Consider the following 17,885-nt stretch of genomic DNA (forward strand, 5'->3'; position numbering starts at 1 on the left):
TTACTATTGTGATCATTTTGTACAGTAATTCATATATAATATATTTTGTTGGGTGTGTTGGTTTTGTAATTAATTATATTTAAATTTTTTGGTTATTTACAAAGTTGAAATGCTATGGGAAATTTGAACAATTTTTTCAAACTATTTTAGTGTTATTGGAAGTTTGAACAAAGTTTTTTTTTAAATCATTTTAAATGGTTTAGTCACTAAACTACATAATTCAAAAACCATACTCCTCTATTGTTTGTTTTTGTCACTAACTAATCACATATACTATTTTTACAAAACAATTTAAATGGTTTAGTCACTAAACTACATAATTCAAAAACCATACTCCTCTATTGTTTTTTTTTTGTCACTAACTAATCACATATACTATTTTTACAAAACAATTTCACATATACGGTAAAACCTCTATAATTTAATAATGTTGGGACCATGATATTTTATTAATTTTTATATAAATTAATAATAATTATTTTGTAGTGTAAATTAATAATTATTATTTTGTAGTGTAAATTAATAATTAATTTATAGATATATATATATATATATATATATTTAATTGTTTAAGTTAAAAAAATTATGAATTTAGACAATTTTAACAAAATAATATTAGACTTTTAGATGTTATCAATTTATAATTAAATTTCTAATATTTAGAAAAAATTGTTGATAATAAATTACAAATACTCTATAAAAATATAAAAATAAAAATGGTGCATATGTAGCTATTTATATAACATGTTATAGAATATTTTCTATCATTATAATTTGAAAATACAACATAACAATTATTTTATAGATTTGTCCAAAAAAAAATTGTTTTATAGATATGAGCTCTATGAGAAAATTCAAAATTCTAAAACATACATATATCACGTGGCAATATAAATACTAACACTGACTCGGAAAAAACGCGAGTCAGGAACAGACCTACCTCCTCCGGAAGATAGAGGAGGCCGGCGGCGTCGTCCTCGTTCCGTCCTCCTTCTTTGCGGAGCCTCTCCCGGTAAGCCTCCTCCAGCGTCGTCTTTTCGATTTCTCTGGTTTTTTTTTTATCAGAAATAGTTTGGATCGTAATTAATTTAAGATTTTTCTGATTTGTTTCTGAAAATAAGATTAATTTTGATCAATTAAAACAATTTGGGGGTATGCAACAAAATTTATAATAATTGTCAAACAGAAATAAGTTAAAATCTCAATAGCTAGATTATTATCTCTAGAATCAATTTCTATTTTCCTTTTAAATTAAAAGATTTTAAATTTTAAATTTCAAATATATAAACAATACTAATATCTTTCGTTCAATGTCAAACATATTTAGAAGTTAAACAAAATAAAAACAATTAATACGAATCTTTTAAAAATCAGAACTGTATAAATATCATAATCTATTGAATTATAATATGTCACATGTCACATATATATTAGACATGTGCATATATGATATATATAACCAATAAAAGAAAAACAAAATTTAAGGTAAAACAGTAAATGCTACAACACTACTAATAGCCGCTGCAATTGCTCCGACTACAAATCCCGGTAAGTTTCCACCTCCAAATAATGCATCAACAGGACCAGCACCAAATGATACAATCATTTATGGTATCACGATTGACATATTCAAAACTCCAAGAGAGAGTCCTGTGAAGTTGACATTAAAAATAAAGCATCCTTATTAATATCTATGTTACAAAACGAATATTAATTGTTTCTTCTAATGGTTAGTAAGATGATAATCAAGTTAGTAAGATAACCATACGATAGACATCGATCATCCCTATATTATATGTTTTATTTGATTCTGAATGTTTATTTTTGTTTAAAGACAAAAAAAAGTGTATAAATACCTTGTCCGGCACCGCTGCTACTTGAGATGATGGAAGCTAGTGCGAACGGAATACTAAAAGTAATCTATAATAATACAAACAAAAATGATTAATAATGTTAGCAAAAGTAATGGACAACAATTGTAACATAAATTGGATAAAGAGAAAAGTTGTGGACTTACGGCTAGAGGAATTCCAAGAACTGCAAAGAGACTCAATGCTCCAGCTTTGATGCCCTCAGTGGGAAGGGCCATTGCACCGAAGGTTCTCCGGTGCTCCTCGGCCATTTTAGAAACCAAAACCGTCATTGCCAAACACACGGCGAGGATGATATTCACACCTCCCCAAAGCCTTTTAGCTCCAATTTTCTTACTAATACCTTCAATACCAAGGGACACGACTCCAAGAACGACTGAGTTAAGCATCAATCCCAATGCACCAACGTGGACTCCTTTGTTGTAAAGTCTCTTCATCTTGTCATCTCCTTCTGATCTTCCACCGTAAACTTCACGACCCATCCAGTCAGTATCGAATAAAAGGAAAGGGAACCACGCGATCCAGTTCAAAGACGTGACGATTAGTAGCATCCACATTGGACGTTTCATCACCTTAAAGGCTCCAAAGATCTCGTCGAAGAAGGGAGTTTTCTTGTCTTCTTCGGAGTCTGGCTTTGGCGACCATTGTTTGTCTTCAACGTACCAAAGAGATATGCTGGTGACGACGACGAGGAGGGTAATGGAAAGGAAGAAACAACTCTTTAGATTTGCGCAATAGATGTCACATGCTTTAGTCACTGTGAAAGGAAACATCTTGTGGAGGTGAGTGTAAGATCCGGCCGCGTATCCCAAAACGTTTCCAACGGCCATGAAGAAAGAGAAAAACGCGTTTGCTATTTGCGTTTTCCTAGCGTCTCCAGCTGCTAAATCGCCGAGGAAAGCTCGACAAGGTCCTTGGAGAGTGTTGTTAGCCACGTCAAGGATCCAGAAACCGAGAGCGAAGAAAACGACGGCGTTTGAATTTATATGGTCGTCGAGTTTGTCTCCCATTCTATGGCCGATATCAGCAGCGTATCCGATTAGGAAAACAGCAACGGCGACAAGCAAAGCACCGGTGGCGATGAAAGGACGACGACGACCGAATCTAGACTGACAACGGTCACTGTAATAACCGACGGTTGGCTGAACAAGCAGGTCGGACACAGGACCACATAGCCAAATAAGAGATGACCATTTATGTGGAACCCCAAGAAGTTGCACGTACGGAGTTAGGAGAGACAACTGAAGAGCCCAACCGGACTGTATACCGGCGGCGATAGAAGTTACCGCGATCATCTTTCTCAGTGGCGCCGGCCCATCATCAAGATCCGTTGCGGATGAAGAAGAAGAAGACTGTCTATACAGAGTCGCTTTAGTATTTCTTTCTTGGAGGTCACTCATCTTTCACCTTGTCTTCAAAAAGGGTTTGTGTTGGTGGGTGATGAATGAGACGGGTTAGGTATTATAAAGACGAAGGTGAAGATTTTTGTTTTCTATAGTTTAGGGAACTAAATCTTTTCTAGTATGGATATAACGCATGTCTTTATTGGAAATTATTTGGATTACGGTAACAATGACACAAGACAAGCGAGATAATATAACTGAGATCAGTTTATTATCTTATCTATTTTCCATATAATTAAGATACGTGACAGATTTTTTCAATATTTTGGTTTTCCATATCTCGTCAAATTCTTTTTGTTCAATTTCCATTTTTAAAATGTTCTGTTTGGATTTAACCGCGTCACAATTCCTTCTTCCACAAGAAAAACAAGTTAATAGGATTAGGAAACAAAAAAAAAATCTCGAAACCAAATTTGGGCCTTTAAATAGTTCTCACGTCGTAAGTAATAAGGCCTAAAAACGTAATGGGCCTAAAGTCAATAGAGGTGAATTAGCCTTGTTCAATTAGGGTTTTAAAATAAATTCAAGTCTCCCACTATATAAATTCCCATCTTCTTCTTCTTTACTTATCCCAATTAGGGTTTGTTTCTTTCAATTGTGTGCTTCGTATTTTATCATTTGTGTTTTTCAACCTAGCGCAGCCCTTAAGATCGCCTTCCACAAAATTTAACAATGGAAGCGTGTCGAGTCATAGCTGCGCTAAATCGAATTTTAAATTTAGGGTTGGTTTCATTAGGGTTCTCCTAATAGCTAATCCGCCATTGTCCTTGTTGATTTGATATATATAGCACGAGGCTCTCTCTCGCTGACTCTTCAGATATAATAAGAGTTAACTCTGTTTTTTTATCTGATAGAGATCATTATAGCGTTTGGGGATTCTCGGATTTTGTAATTCGCGTGTCTTTAGTATCTCGTGCTTTATATATCGGCTAGGATACATTTGTTTTGTGAATTGTTTTGTGTGGATTTGTAATTAGAAAGGCGAGAATGATGAATCAATTAGATGTGTGAATGAGGGGTAATTTCCTTGTTATGAACTCAAACTTGTTTGAGGCATTATCATATTTCTGACTCGCCACTTTTGTTAAGATTTTTGTTGTTTTTTTTTTTTTGTTTGGGTTGGAATGGTGGAATATGAGGAACATATAACTCAACCGTGAATCATAACTTTAATGTTTTGATAACTATGATCCAATTTTTGCTTATTGATATTCTGATTCCACCTTTTTGTTTTGTTAATTTTTGTTTTCTTGTTTGGTTTTGCTGGGTTTTAACTTTCTCAAATAAATCGTCTTCTGCTTAAAATTAGATCAAATAATATTATGATACTCGAACCAGAGTTCCTAAAGCTACAGTTAGCCGGTTTAGAGATTTAGTCCCTTTGATTAGAGTTTATCGGCTACTTCCCTTGGCGACTGGATTAAACTGTGGATATAAATCATGTTGGAGCGGACGACACTATTCATATACATATTACTCATGAACTTCGGACAAGATGTGACTAGAGTGAGAAGACAAGTAAAAGAAAATTTGAACATTGATAAGTAATCAACATCGGCTAATAATCAATTTATACACCAACAGGAGATCTTTATTAGTATGTAGTTTTATGAATATATTCCAAAATGAAATCAATCCTATTGTGGTTCCATTTATGTAAACGAAGTTTTAAAACTAACGGCCAATTAACGGCCATTGTGGTTCCATTATGAGTCATCTTACCTATTGTGTTGTTCTTATGCAAAATCTGATTAAAGCTAAACCTCAAATTCTTATGCAAAATCTGATTAAAGCTAAACCTCAAATTCTTATGCAAGGAGAGATATCATTTGATTTTAACTCAGAATTGCCTAGAAGTTAGAGCTCTTAATTCTTATATACAAGTTGTCAGATCCTGAATTTCTATTCGAAGAGTGTGAAAACTGGATTTGTTTGTTTGAAAAAGCTCAATTTGAGACAATTATCCAAAACCTCTCTATGTTGGAGTCTCCTTTATTTACAAACAACATACAGTACAAGGTTTTTTTCAACTACTCATCAATAAAAAAAGGTTAAAAACATTGCAATCAAAGACATAAAAAAATAAATTACAAAAATGGTTACAATTATTATAAGAAAATTGATTACAATTTCAAGTGAACCGGAACCGGAACCGGAACCGGAACCATAACACAAACCGTCTTTGGAAAAAAGGAAATCCCAAAACACATAATACCACCCGATTTTATTAGAATTGGTTCACCGGCGAGTCGAGGAGAGACTCAGATTGAGAAAATAAGAAAGAGAGATTAGATTTAGGGTTTAGAGTCCGGCGAAGAAGAGAGAGAGGTCTCGAACCCAAGGAACGTCAGTCAGGAGGAAACAGAGAAGATGTCATCGACTCTCCTCGAGCAAACTCGCTCCAGTCATGAAGAGGTTGAAAGGTTGGAGCGATTAGTTGTGCAAGATCTACAGACTGAGCCACCGTCAAGCAAGGACAGATTGGTCCAGGGACATCGTGTTCGTCACATGATTGAATCTATCATGCTCACCACGAACAAACTTGTACGTTTTCTTTCTTCTTCTTCCTCTCCTCAATTTCATTCTTCTTCTCCTCCTCGCGTTTTTGTTATTTTTGTGTTTATTCTCTTCTGAATTCAAATGCAGAGAAAAACTTGGGTTGCTGATTTTTGTTTAAACAAAAGGTTGTTGAGTGTTCCTCTTTTCTTTTCTGCAGTTCAATCTTGTCAGTGTTGTTGATTGCTTAAGCTTTAAGTGTGTATGTAATTTAGGGATTCTAAGTTTTGAGCTAAGCATTCTTCAGTGTTTGAGTTAATTGTGATTGATAAGTTCCATCAGTAGATGCCTTGGATTTATCCTAACCTTGATTCTTTGTTGTTTTGTAAGGTTGAAACCTATGAAGATAAGGATGGGGCAAGGGAAGATGAAATAGCAGCGCTTGGTGGTGGCCAGGCTGCGTTTAGTGCATTTTACGATCGTTTGAAAGAGGTTTGTTTTCTACCCTTTTGCATGTCTTTTTTTCCTCAAAACTACTTGCCTATGGTTCTCTGGGTAGTTGTTTCTTATAAGATTGAGCAGCTAACTTTACCAGATAAATGTTTTTTTTTAAAGATTGAGGATAAGAGATTTAGCTGTTTATAATTTGTTTATCTCTTCATTGATTGTCTTGAATCACTGGTGATGGAGAATTAAGAATAATGTACGAAATCTCAGTGAAAATGTATTAGTTCTGTTCCATCAGCAATTTGGTTAGCTGTATAAGGGGTTGCTTTTTGCAGAATAGTATTAAGCGGTAAAATATTCGTGTGAAGATACTGTTTTTGTATCTAAGTAGAGTGCAGGCCCTGAATAAGATTCACTAATTTGGTGTTTTTCATTGTCCGAATTCTTTGATTTGTTCGTAACACTGATGAAATTATCAGATTTGCAGCTGTTTTAACTTTTTTTTTATGAAACTTGCAGATACGTGAATATCATAAAAGGCATCTTTCTGGACGTCTTGTTGATGCTAATGAAGATTATGAAGCACTCCTGAAGGAGGAACCAGTTATTGCGTTCAGTGGAGAGGTAAGTTTCTGCTTGGCTTTTATTGTTGCGTAAGGAGTTTCATATTGTTTGACAATTGTATACGCCCCTTTTTCTACATTGCTGGCTTCATGGTATATCGATTTTCTTCAATTGTTAAATCTTTTTGTCTGTTGCACAGGAGGGTGTTGGTCGGTACTTGGACTTACATGATATGTATAACCAGTACATCAACTCTAAATTTGGGGAAAGGGTTGAATATTCTGCTTACCTTGATGTTTTTTCTAGACCAGAGAAAATACCGCATAAACTAAAGCTATCGAGGTAAACATTTCATTGAGTTTTCTTTTACTTAGAATGCTACTTGCTTTGTTTCTACCTGCAGCTGAATGGCTTTCCTTTTTGTCTTGCTATCTGTCACTTTAGGCAATACAGGAAGTATATGGAAGCACTGCTAGAGTACTTGGTCGACTTTTTCCAGCGAACCGAGCCATTGCAAGATCTTGACCGGATACTTTCTAGGGTTTGAGCTCCTTCCTTTACTTATTGTTTTATTCTATTCAACTTGGTACCTTATGGATTTTCATAGCTCTATCAACCTGCATAATGATACATGTTTTGGAAAGTAAATTGCCATAACAAGATAATCGTTGTATTGAAAATTCATAAGTGCATTGTTTACACCAACTGTAGAGACTTTTATATCCTCGCACAGTGTTGAACCTAGTTATAGTGTGGCATTCTGCTAGTTCTAGTTTCGTCAATGGGAAAGTAGAAGGCTGGTACAATTAATGTGTTGGTTTGTTGCAGGTTGAAACTGATTTCGAAGAGCAATATGCGAATGGGAAAGTAGAAGGCTGGGAGAACCATAGCCAGGAAAATGAGCTTATTCCATCTCAGCATACTGTCATAGATCTGGATTACTACACTACAGTCGAGGAACTGGTAGATGTGGGTCCTGAAAAGCTAAAGGAGGTAATGACATGCTTCATGTTTCTATGCATCTTAAAGCATTATCCCGCTACTTATATTTTCTTTTATGTTATACAGGCATTGGGGGCATTAGGACTGAAGGTTGGTGGTACACCGCAGCAGCGTGCCGAGAGACTTTTCCTGACAAAGGTACTTACACTTGCTTATAATCATGTGTTTTCAGTTTGTCTTATGAGAGTGGGATTTTCTACTTATTTGTAGTGTCCGTGTTGTTTATGCTGGGTTTGGAAGGAACATTAGCTGTTATGAAAGCTAGTTTGGTAGTTCAGTTCAGGTCTTCCTCTAGTATAAAACTAAGGTTTTTGTTGGCATATCTCATGTCTGTGGGGACTGTTTCAAACTTATCTTATTGCCTTGACCCTTGAGGTTGTCTTAACTATCTCAACTTCTGTACAGCATACGCCTTTGGAAAAGCTGGATAAGAAACATTTTGCCAAACCTCTACACAATGGGAAACAAAACGGAGATGTCAAATCAACGCAGCAGTCAGAAAATGCTAAAGAGATTGCACTAACAGAGGTCAAAGTGAAGAAACTCTGCCAATTACTCGATGAGGTTAGTTTATTGAAGTTAATATATAGATCTGTTTCCCTCCCCAGATATGTAGCTGTGCTTTTAACTTTTCTTTGAACTTTTATAGACAATCGAAAGGACAAAACAAAACATTGTAAAGAAACAGTCCTTGACATATGAAGAAATGGAGGGAGAACGAGAAGGGGAGGAAGCTAATGCCGAGTCAGAAAGTGATGACGAGGACGGTGATATTTACAATCCGCTGAAGCTGCCAATGGGTTGGGATGGGAAGCCTATACCATACTGGCTCTACAAACTTCATGGCCTGGGCCAGGTATGTAGTTTAGTTATTACTATATTAGACCCATTATTCTTAAAGGATAGGATGGAAAACCATTGAGGGATTCATATTAAATTTTCTTGTTCACTTGCAGGAGTTTAAATGCGACATATGTGGGGACTATAGTTACTGGGGAAGAAGGGCTTTTGAGAGACATTTTAAAGAATGGAGACATCAGCACGGAATGCGTTGCCTAGGAATCCCTAACACAAAGAACTTCAATGAGATCACTTCAATTGAGGTAATATTATATTGTCAAAGACTTTGTTGTAGCTGCTTAACCCAATAGTTTGGTCATTTTATATTGATCTGTGATTTGTTGATTTGGTATGTTTCAGGAAGCGAAAGAATTGTGGAAGAGGATACAGGAGAGGCAAGGAGAGAACAAATGGAGGCCAGAACTCGAAGAGGAGTATGAAGATCGTGAAGGTAACATTTACAACAAGAAGACTTACTCTGATCTCCAGCGCCAAGGTCTCATCTGATGGGATCACAATCCTCAGGGTTTTAGATGAAATCTTCTCTCTCTCTCTATACTATATCACTTTAAAATCATACCTACCTTTCTTCTTTGTAAAATCAAACCATTTCGTCATCATCTTCTTGTGAAGTATCATCACCTTAAAACAGGTTTTAGTTGTAGGTACTGGATTCGACTTTGGTGTATGTTTTCAGAATTAACTATCACAATCCAGGATATTAAAATCGTTTTGATGGACAATGCCAATAACGAATAGTCAGGCATATTATTTCGAAATACATACACATATATACGATAAAGATGTACTATATATAAAAAAGAGAAGATATGTAAAAAACTCAGTCACTAAAGGTTTTCTCATTACTATTCTTTTAGTTCTGTTGTTATTCAGAATATCAGATGATGATGACTCACAAATTTTGGAATGTCTTAATTTTTAAAATATTCTTAATTGTTATCCGTTTCCTAACAATCATTGGTTATTTTCTTTTGTGTAAAATTTAAAATTGTGTCAAATGTTTTTTAAAATCATTAAATGTAAACAGATACAATCTCATACTAACACATAATTGTTTTTTTGGTCAGATTTATATCCATATTTATGTACACGAAGACCATACATTATTTTCAAAAAATCTGAACATACACAATCTCTCATTCTGGAAAGAATAATGAAATATACCTTTCTTAGCCAATTTGGCTAAGACTAAAGACTAAACCTTAGTGTATGTTCCAAACTTTTAATTAAGAAATAAAAGTTGGGATGGGCTTACCTTTTTTTTTAACACAGTCCAACGGCCACATTGTAGAGAGACGATCGAACCTAGTATAGTAAATCCTACGGTGCCAGCGCATTCCAACTTCGTAAGACTTAACATATCCACCGTTAGATCTAAAACCTAATCATCCAACGGCTAAAAACGAAAGCCCCAAAAAATATGACCGTTAGAAGTGATTGAACCGTTGGCTCCTCCTTTTGTCTTCATAAGAAGCGCTCTCTTGCCCTTGTCTTCGTCATAATCTCAAAGACTCTTTACGAAAGAGAAAAAAAAAAAAAAGCAAAAGGCTTAAAGAACAAGAAGGAGTAAGATTCATTAGGAGAGAGAGATCATGGCGACGAGAGCAGCAAACGTACCTGAACAAGTCCGAGGTTTGTTTTCCCACAATCGTCTTTATTGCTCTTCTCAATTCTATGAATCGATTTGAATTATTTCTGGGTTATCTTAGATCTGAATTCTTTGGAATCGGTTTGTTTCGATTTGAATCGATCTGCGTTTGAAAAATCTTTGCTTTTTGTAATTCGTCGATTTTGAAATCTGGGTTTGAATTTGATTCGTTTTGTTTCCTGTATTCAACTCGTTTACCCTAACTCGGTCCTGATTTGTCTGATTCGTCTAAGATACAGATCCGATTTTGATATGTAGTTTCTCGTAATAGTCTTTATCTGGGATTAATCTTAGAATTGGATTTGTGAAGCGTAATGAGATAAAGATGAGATCTTGATTGGGTTTTCTTTATTTGTGAAACAGGTGCTCCTCTCGTAGATGGTATGAAGATTCAGAACAAGAACGGTGCTGCGAAGAATCGGCGTGCTCTAGGCGACATCGGGAATCTCGTATCTGTCCCCGGAGTTCAAGGTGGAAAGGCACAACCTCAGATTAACCGACCCATTACTCGAAGTTTCCGTGCTCAGCTATTAGCCAATGCCCAAATCGAAAGAAAGCCAATCAATGTTGACAACAAGGTTGGCCCAAAGAGACAACCTCTCGCTACAAGAAACCCAGAAGCACCAAAGGCGGTTCAGAAGAAGAACTTGGTTGTTAAGCAGCAACAACAGGGGAAAGCTGCTGCTGAAGTGGTTGAGTCAAAGAAGGAGGTGACTAAAAAGAAGGAAGCAGCAGCAGCAGTGTCACCTAAGAATAAGAAAGTGACGTACTCGTCTGTTCTTAGTGCTCGGAGCAAAGCTGCGTGTGGTATAGCTAACAAACCGAAGATTCTTGATATTGATGAGTCTGACAAGGATAATCATTTGGCTGCGGTGGAGTATGTTGATGATATGTACTCGTACTATAAAGAAGTTGAGAAGGAGAGCCAGCCTAAGATGTACATGCATATTCAGACTGAGATGAATGAGAAGATGAGAGCCATCTTGATTGATTGGTTACTAGAAGTTCACATCAAGTTTGAGCTTAACCTTGAAACTCTCTACCTTACTGTCAACATCATTGATCGATTCCTCTCTGTGAAAGCTGTCCCCAAGAGAGAGCTACAGCTTCTGGGAATCAGTGCCTTGCTTATCGCTTCCAAATATGAAGAAATCTGGCCACCACAGGTACTTGAATTGACTGTGTTTTGTATTTGTGTTACTTTAAGGGTTTGAGCTGATGTTGATGATGATGTGTGGCTTTGTTGTGTAGGTTAACGATCTGGTGTATGTCACGGACAATGCTTACAGTAGCAAACAGATCCTAGTGATGGAGAAGACTATTCTTGGAAACCTCGAATGGTATTTGACAGTCCCAACTCAATACGTGTTCCTTGTCCGCTTCATCAAAGCTTCGATGACTGATCCAGAAGTGAGTTCTAATTTTGCTTAAAGTTTCAGATTTCTGTTAAAACAATGTGATTTGGATAGAGACTAACTTTGCTTTTGCTGGTTGTATCATGTAGATGGAGAATATGGTACACTTTCTCGCTGAATTGGGGATGATGCATTACGACACCTTGATGTTCTGTCCCTCCATGCTTGCTGCTTCAGCTGTTTACACAGCAAGGTGCTCACTGAACAAGTCCCCTGCTTGGACTGATACATTGCAGTTCCACACCGGCTACACAGAATCTGAGATTATGTAAGTAGAGAAAATAGGCTTCAAAATATCATCATCTGTTTTGTTGTCTCTTAACTGTAGAAACTTATGTTTGTTCTTTGTTCTATAGGGACTGCTCAAAGCTTCTTGCTTTTCTACACTCGAGATGCGGTGAGAGCAGACTACGTGCGGTGTACAAGAAGTACTCAAAGGCCGAGAATGGAGGTGTAGCTTTGGTTTCAGCAGCCAAGTCTCTCTTGAGCGCTGCGTCTGATTTGAAGAAGCCTTCTTCTTCTTAGTGCTTTTATTTTTTTCATCAGATCTCTCTCTGATTCAAAATTCTGGATTCGACTTGTTGAAATATACTCTTGTTGTGAGTTCAAAACGTATTAATGAATTCTTTTTTTTTACTATTCAATGTCTTCAGTCTCACTCTTCAGCTATTAGCTCTTCAGTAGATAATGTTTTTGACTTGTGTGTCTCAAACAAATTGTAGTTGAGAATAAATAGAAGAAAATAGTGAAAAATATATTATTCAAAAATAGAGATCTTATTACAAAACATACTATTTGTGCAAAATACATTTGATAATTTATTTCATAATGCGTTGTCAAAAAAATCTGTATATAATAGCAATCAGAATAAATGCCAGCAAAAATTATGTTTTTAATACTTTTGGATAATTTTCTGAAAAAAATTGTAAAAATTTTGAATTGTGTGTTTTATAAAAAGTTGCGATTGTTCATTGTAACAGTTTTTTGTAAAGTTGCAACTATTCATTGTAGAGTTGTGTTAGAAATCTGAATAAATGCCACAAAAAATTGTGCTTTTTTTAATCATACCTTTTGGATAATTTTCTAAAACAAAATTTAAAAAAAATAAATTGTGTGTTTTACAAAAAGTTGCGATTGTTCATTGTAACGGTTTTTTTTGTGAAGTTGCAACTGTTCATTGTAGAGTTGTGTTAGAAATCCGAATAAATGTCACTAAAAATTGTGTTTTTTCAATCATACCTTTTGGATAATTTTCTAAAAAAAAAATTAAAAAAATTTAAATTGTGTGTTTTATATAAAAAGTTGTCATTTTTCATTGTAACAGCTTTTTTTTGTAAAGTTGCAACTGTTCACTGTAGAGTTTTGTTTATTCGAATATTCGTATATTTTGAAATATATATATATATATATATATATATATATATATATATTTGTCTGTTTGAACTATTTTTATTTTTTGCCATGACACAAAATAATATAAAATTTCAAACACAATGGTTTTTACTGCTTTCTAAATTATTCTCTAGCATTCATTCTTTTAAAAGTAAAGAAATTTCTCCAATTTTTGATTTAACAAAAGATTTTTGGAATGATGAATCTAATTTACAACTTTTAGTTAATTTTAAATATAAAATTTAATAAAAATACCTAAAGTTCTTTTTCCGAGAGTTAAATGGTTTATATAGTAAGTTTTTGAATTTGACTTTTCAATATGGTAATAAAGATGTTTTCTGTTTAAAAGCAGTTTATATGGGTTATTAGGTAAAAATATAATCAAGCGTAGACACAACAATTACGATTCTTCATAGAACCTTTTCGTAAATTTTTTGTTTTATCTGTTTAAAAAAAAATCAAAGGGTTGTATCTTTTCATTGTAGAGTTGTGTTTTTTCATTATATTTTATTTATATTTTTAATACAACTTTTCGTTCCAAAAGATGTGTATATTTAAATAGTCATATTTTTTTAACTCTCTTTATATTTATTTATTTATTATCTGTTTCCATTTATTTTCATTATAATTTTTATTAACAAATATTTTGTAGAGAAATGAACCTTCACGAGGTATAACCTCCAAAGTAAGGTTATTGCCTTAATTAACCATAGACTTGTGAGAGAAGTAGTAACTAGTAAGTGTGTGTTAGTGGCGTAGGTGGGAGAGTTGAAGTAGGCAACTCAACATTTTCACCTTTTTCAGCTATAAATGGAGATGTTTAGAAGGGGTTTTCTTACATTGCAACACACACAAAATTCTTTCACAATATCATTTTATAATTTTTTCATATTTTTCTTTGTTTCTTTGATATCATTCTGAGAAAAAATGGCTAATGTTGGAAACACTAGTGTGGATACTCTTCTTGAAGAGCTGGATCGTGAGAGCAAGGAGTTGAAAGATGATTTTGAGAAGCTTTGTGCGGAGATAGTCCAACTTCATCCTGCAACTGGTCGAACTGATGTTGGTGCCATTGAAGAGGTCAAGAAGAAGTTCAACGATATGCAAGTGAAGTTGGAAGAGCTCTCCAGGAAGATAAAAGAAGTTGAGGAGATGGAGGAAACCCAAGAGTGATAGGTTACTTTTACAATTCCAGAGTGAAGCTCTCTTATAAATAATTAAGTAACTGAGATATTGATCTTGAGAGCGATTGAAATATACATGTTAATTTAAAATTTTCTTGAACTATTACGTCCAGGGAAACTTTCTTGTAAGTAAAATAATTGGGAAGTCGTTGTCTCTAAACTCTGATGAGTTTTATATCCCTATAATATATATGCATGTTTGGTTCTGCATTTCTTCTCTTCTTGTTCCTTATGAGTCACATACTCTATAGTTGAAACATATATTCTCATTTCTTGATCGTTTATCGAGTTCTTGGGAAATACCCATAAAAGATTTGTCTCAATCACAATCAGAAGTTTAACTCTTGAAGTTTTTAATATTCTAGCTATATATTTTTAATCCTACAATTTATTACATATTAAAGAAGATTAAAATAGTTCAACCGACGATGAAGTGGTCTTGACCGATGAAATGAATTGGGGATAAAAACAAAGCACTACTATTTTTCTTTCATTTCCTTATATGTCCATTGAAAACTTCAAATTCTTTACTAAAAGAAAATGAACTTGTGGAATATTACAAAAAGAACAAAAATTAAAACACTCTTGGTAACACGTTTTCCTTCGTCGTAATTACTAGATTCTTTGTTTTCGTTTAACAATAAGATCCCCTAATCATGAACTCATATTATCAATAACCAATTCTCTATATATATATATATATCTCCAGAGAGAAAACGTAAGGCACTGTTTTCTTATTTTTGTGTGTGTTAGATGTTAACATGTTAATGCTTATCACTAACAAAGAAATAATTAAAGACATCTTGATCAAACATCCAGAGTTTAGCCAATAATACATTAGGTTAGAGCAGAAAAGTAACATTTACATTTTATATTAATCTATACAATATAAAACACTCTATATAGGGAATGTTGATGTACTCTATATTTGTTTATACAATATAAAACACCTGAATATATATAAATATCATTGTTGTAGGGTCATGTTCAATTTTAGTTATTTCAAAAACAAAATATTGACAGTAGATCCGAACCTTAGTCCTATTAAGGTAGAAGCGTACAGCATACGCGTCCATTAAACTAGAGAAGAAACAATAACATTTATGTTTTATAATTAACACAAAACTACCTTCTTAAGGTAAAAGTGTTGGGTTCTTAATACAATAGTCCATCTCCAATGCATTTTAAAATACTTGGGAAGATTTTAAAATATTTGTGTGAAATATTACTTAGTTTTGAATGGTTGTTCCATACACTCCATACTACATAGTGCATACTAACATTTTAGTATGGACTGTAGTATGGAGTAAACAGTGGTACGCAAAACCCCATACAATAGTATGGAGTAGAATCGGACTATAGTATGGAGTGGTGTGTACAAAAATATTAAAAATAATTTTAATAATATTTTTAATCATTATTAACTAATAACTATTACAAAATATTTTTAAAAACTACAAATCAAAATCTATTATTTTGATTATCCCATAACATATCAGCAATATTGTCTCGTATGTTTGCCATATATGGTCTATCTTCTCTCTCGACCTTATCTTGTTCATTTGAGTCATTTTGCTCGTTTTCTATATGCACTTCTGAAAAATCTTCAAAAAAATCTGTATCCAAAAATTTTGAAACTCTAATAAAGTTGTGGAGTCCCATCCTGGCGATAATTACTCTCTTTTGCACCTCCAAACCATATCTAGGATCAACCCTAAGAATCCTCCACGTCTTCTTCCATACTCCAAAAGTTCTTTCTATAGTAGAACATAAAGATGCATGAGATCTATTAAATAACTCTTCTTTGTTCACTGGCGGATGACCGTTGTTAAACTGTGACAAGTGGTATCTCACAACCCGATTTCGTGATGATCTGTAGGGAGCTAAGAAATCTTGCTTATTTGGATATCCTGAATCCACCACATAACTTGAATCTGTTGACAAAAAAAAAAAACTTGAATCATTAAAAGTTACCCTCTACGTATTGGAGGATCAAATATCTACTATAAACTAAACTAAAAAGAAAATGAGGTGAGAAAAGAAAACTTAATTGTGAATTTAAGATGAGATAAATGGTATGAAAGTACTCAGATTTTTTAAAGTACAAAGAAACACAAGTTCAACCAATGAGATGAAAGTACTCAGATTCAACTAGTTTATAACACGTTTTTACCCAACTTTTACTGTTGGTATGGAGTTGGTATGGAAGTTTTAAGGAGTAACCAGAAAAAATCGGACCAATAGTATAATTCACATAGTACGCAGTTTATTTTTGAATTGCAAACTAGTATGGAGGTTTATAGTATGGAGAAGTGCATACTAGTCTGGAATGACGAATGGTCAATTAACTGCGGACTGGTCCGACTTTAGTCCGGTCCGGAACGTACTGAACAACCATTCACAGCCTTAAACAAAGATTGTCAACCGCTACACGCTTCTTTCCAAGAGGTACCTCTAAATAGAAAAAATGTAATCTCCAAAGTAAGATTAATGCCTTAATTAACCATTTATAAAAAGTTGAGAGAGAAGTAGTATTAAATTTGTTATTAATGACTAGATGGATAGTTTTAATAAGTACGCAATTCACCATTATATCTTTTCACCTTTAGAATAAGATTATATACATCTCAACACATTACATATTTACATTACGCGGAAACCCACACGACCATATATGATAGGTTAATTTTAACAAAATAATCATATTAAGTTTGTTATTAGTGACTAGATGGATAGTTAAGTAAGCAATTATATTCACCAGATCACCTTTTTCAATAGAGATGCATGCATGCATGCTTAGAAGAGGGTTAACATCCCAACACATTACATTACGCCGAAACCCCTACATGGCCACATATTGCTTAAATTTACATTCGTTGACCAAATTAAACTCATATTAACAAAATGATAACACATATATGCTTGACAACCGAGCTGAGTAGTTCTCCAAATTAAACATCAGATTTTATAAAAGATAACCAAATTATATATATATATATATATATATATATATTACTTGACAACCGTGCTGAGTACTTTTTGTAACACTCCCGAACATATAGTATGTTTTGGGGGTGGGTGTTGATCGACATCAGGGGGAGTGTCAATCGACACTAGCAAATTACGGTTCGACCTTGTTGAATTAAGTTGTTTATTTGGATTGGTTTGGTTTAAGTGGAATCTCCAAACCAACCAAGTATTTAAGCGAAAATCGACCTAAATCATGGGTTGAGTGTTGTTCGCCATTTTCAGAGAGAAATAGAGGGAGAAAAGAGAGCGCTTGAGAGTTTTGAGGTTTTTAGGGAGATTCTTGGCTTGTGGGCTGAGATCTTTTCCTATGGAGTGAGGATGTATTGCTAGGAAAAAAGGAGAGGCTTCCTAACGTGGATTCGTCATTGTTGGGTCAGATCTTTCTGCAAAAGAGTGAGTGCATGACCATGGCTGATCTAAGTCTGAGATCTTTTTTATTTTTCTTTTTTAATGTCGTTTGTGATGTTTTTTTTGCTTGTTTGGGTTGCTACTTGGTTCCTATAGATTCTTGTGGCCTTTGCTCGAGTTTTGGACGGATTGGAGATGGATAGTGTGACACCCCGGTTTCAGAG

At 34.3% G+C, this 17,885-nt stretch overlaps 2 protein-coding genes, 2 non-coding genes and 1 pseudogene across 5 annotated transcripts; 4 read left to right on the forward strand and 1 right to left on the reverse strand.

The window, feature by feature from the left end:
* Positions 1-1,480: 1,480 nt before the first annotated feature.
* Positions 1,481-3,271, reverse strand: LOC147940533 (sucrose transport protein SUC8-like; annotated as a pseudogene).
* Positions 3,272-4,250: 979 nt separating this feature from the next.
* On the forward strand, positions 4,251-4,355 carry LOC147940534 (small nucleolar RNA Z266). The gene has a single exon (XR_015564915.1). It is a non-coding gene; the product is annotated as a small nucleolar RNA Z266 (small nucleolar RNA).
* A 49-nt stretch (positions 4,356-4,404) lies between these two features.
* LOC147940535 (small nucleolar RNA snoR120) lies at positions 4,405-4,496 on the forward strand. Its single transcript, XR_015564930.1, has one exon. It is a non-coding gene; the product is annotated as a small nucleolar RNA snoR120 (small nucleolar RNA).
* Positions 4,497-5,428: 932 nt separating this feature from the next.
* LOC104708497 (splicing factor SF3a60 homolog) lies at positions 5,429-9,366 on the forward strand. 2 transcript variants are annotated; one of them, XM_010425080.3, is made up of 11 exons: positions 5,429-5,818; positions 6,161-6,262; positions 6,737-6,841; positions 6,981-7,123; positions 7,226-7,322; positions 7,610-7,774; positions 7,850-7,921; positions 8,189-8,347; positions 8,433-8,639; positions 8,740-8,886; positions 8,984-9,366. In XM_010425080.3, exons 1-11 carry the CDS (start codon positions 5,645-5,647, stop codon positions 9,128-9,130), a joined length of 1,518 nt encoding a protein of 505 aa, XP_010423382.1. In that variant the 5' UTR covers positions 5,429-5,644; the 3' UTR covers positions 9,131-9,366. The 2 variants fall into 2 exon arrangements, with proteins under 2 accessions (XP_010423382.1, XP_087318741.1); XM_087462615.1 differs by having other exon boundaries at positions 5,515-5,958.
* A 575-nt stretch (positions 9,367-9,941) lies between these two features.
* LOC104708498 (cyclin-B1-2) lies at positions 9,942-12,346 on the forward strand. The gene is made up of 5 exons (XM_010425081.2): positions 9,942-10,276; positions 10,656-11,458; positions 11,544-11,702; positions 11,797-11,975; positions 12,064-12,346. Exons 1-5 carry the CDS (start codon positions 10,237-10,239, stop codon positions 12,230-12,232), a joined length of 1,350 nt encoding a protein of 449 aa, XP_010423383.1. The 5' UTR covers positions 9,942-10,236; the 3' UTR covers positions 12,233-12,346.
* The last annotated feature ends 5,539 nt before the right edge of the window (positions 12,347-17,885 follow it).

This window comes from Camelina sativa, chromosome 8 (assembly GCF_030686135.1).
Source record: "Camelina sativa cultivar CO46 ecotype springtype chromosome 8, ASM3068613v1".
NCBI lineage: Eukaryota > Viridiplantae > Streptophyta > Magnoliopsida > Brassicales > Brassicaceae > Camelina > Camelina sativa.

Bases quoted from the DNA above. Each gene is read 5' to 3' on its own strand.
- LOC104708498 (XM_010425081.2), top strand. From the start codon at position 10,237: ATGGCGACGAGAGCAGCAAACGTACCTGAACAAGTCCGAG. The intron at 11,703-11,796 runs GTGAGTTCTAAT...TGTATCATGTAG, and splicing joins CTTCGATGACTGATCCAGAA to ATGGAGAATATGGTACACTT. The intron at 11,976-12,063 runs GTAAGTAGAGAA...TTTGTTCTATAG, and splicing joins TACACAGAATCTGAGATTAT to GGACTGCTCAAAGCTTCTTG.
- LOC104708497 (XM_010425080.3), top strand. From the start codon at position 5,645: ATGTCATCGACTCTCCTCGAGCAAACTCGCTCCAGTCATGAAGAGGTT. The intron at 7,124-7,225 runs GTAAACATTTCA...CTGTCACTTTAG, and splicing joins CATAAACTAAAGCTATCGAG to GCAATACAGGAAGTATATGG. The intron at 7,775-7,849 runs GTAATGACATGC...TATGTTATACAG, and splicing joins GTCCTGAAAAGCTAAAGGAG to GCATTGGGGGCATTAGGACT.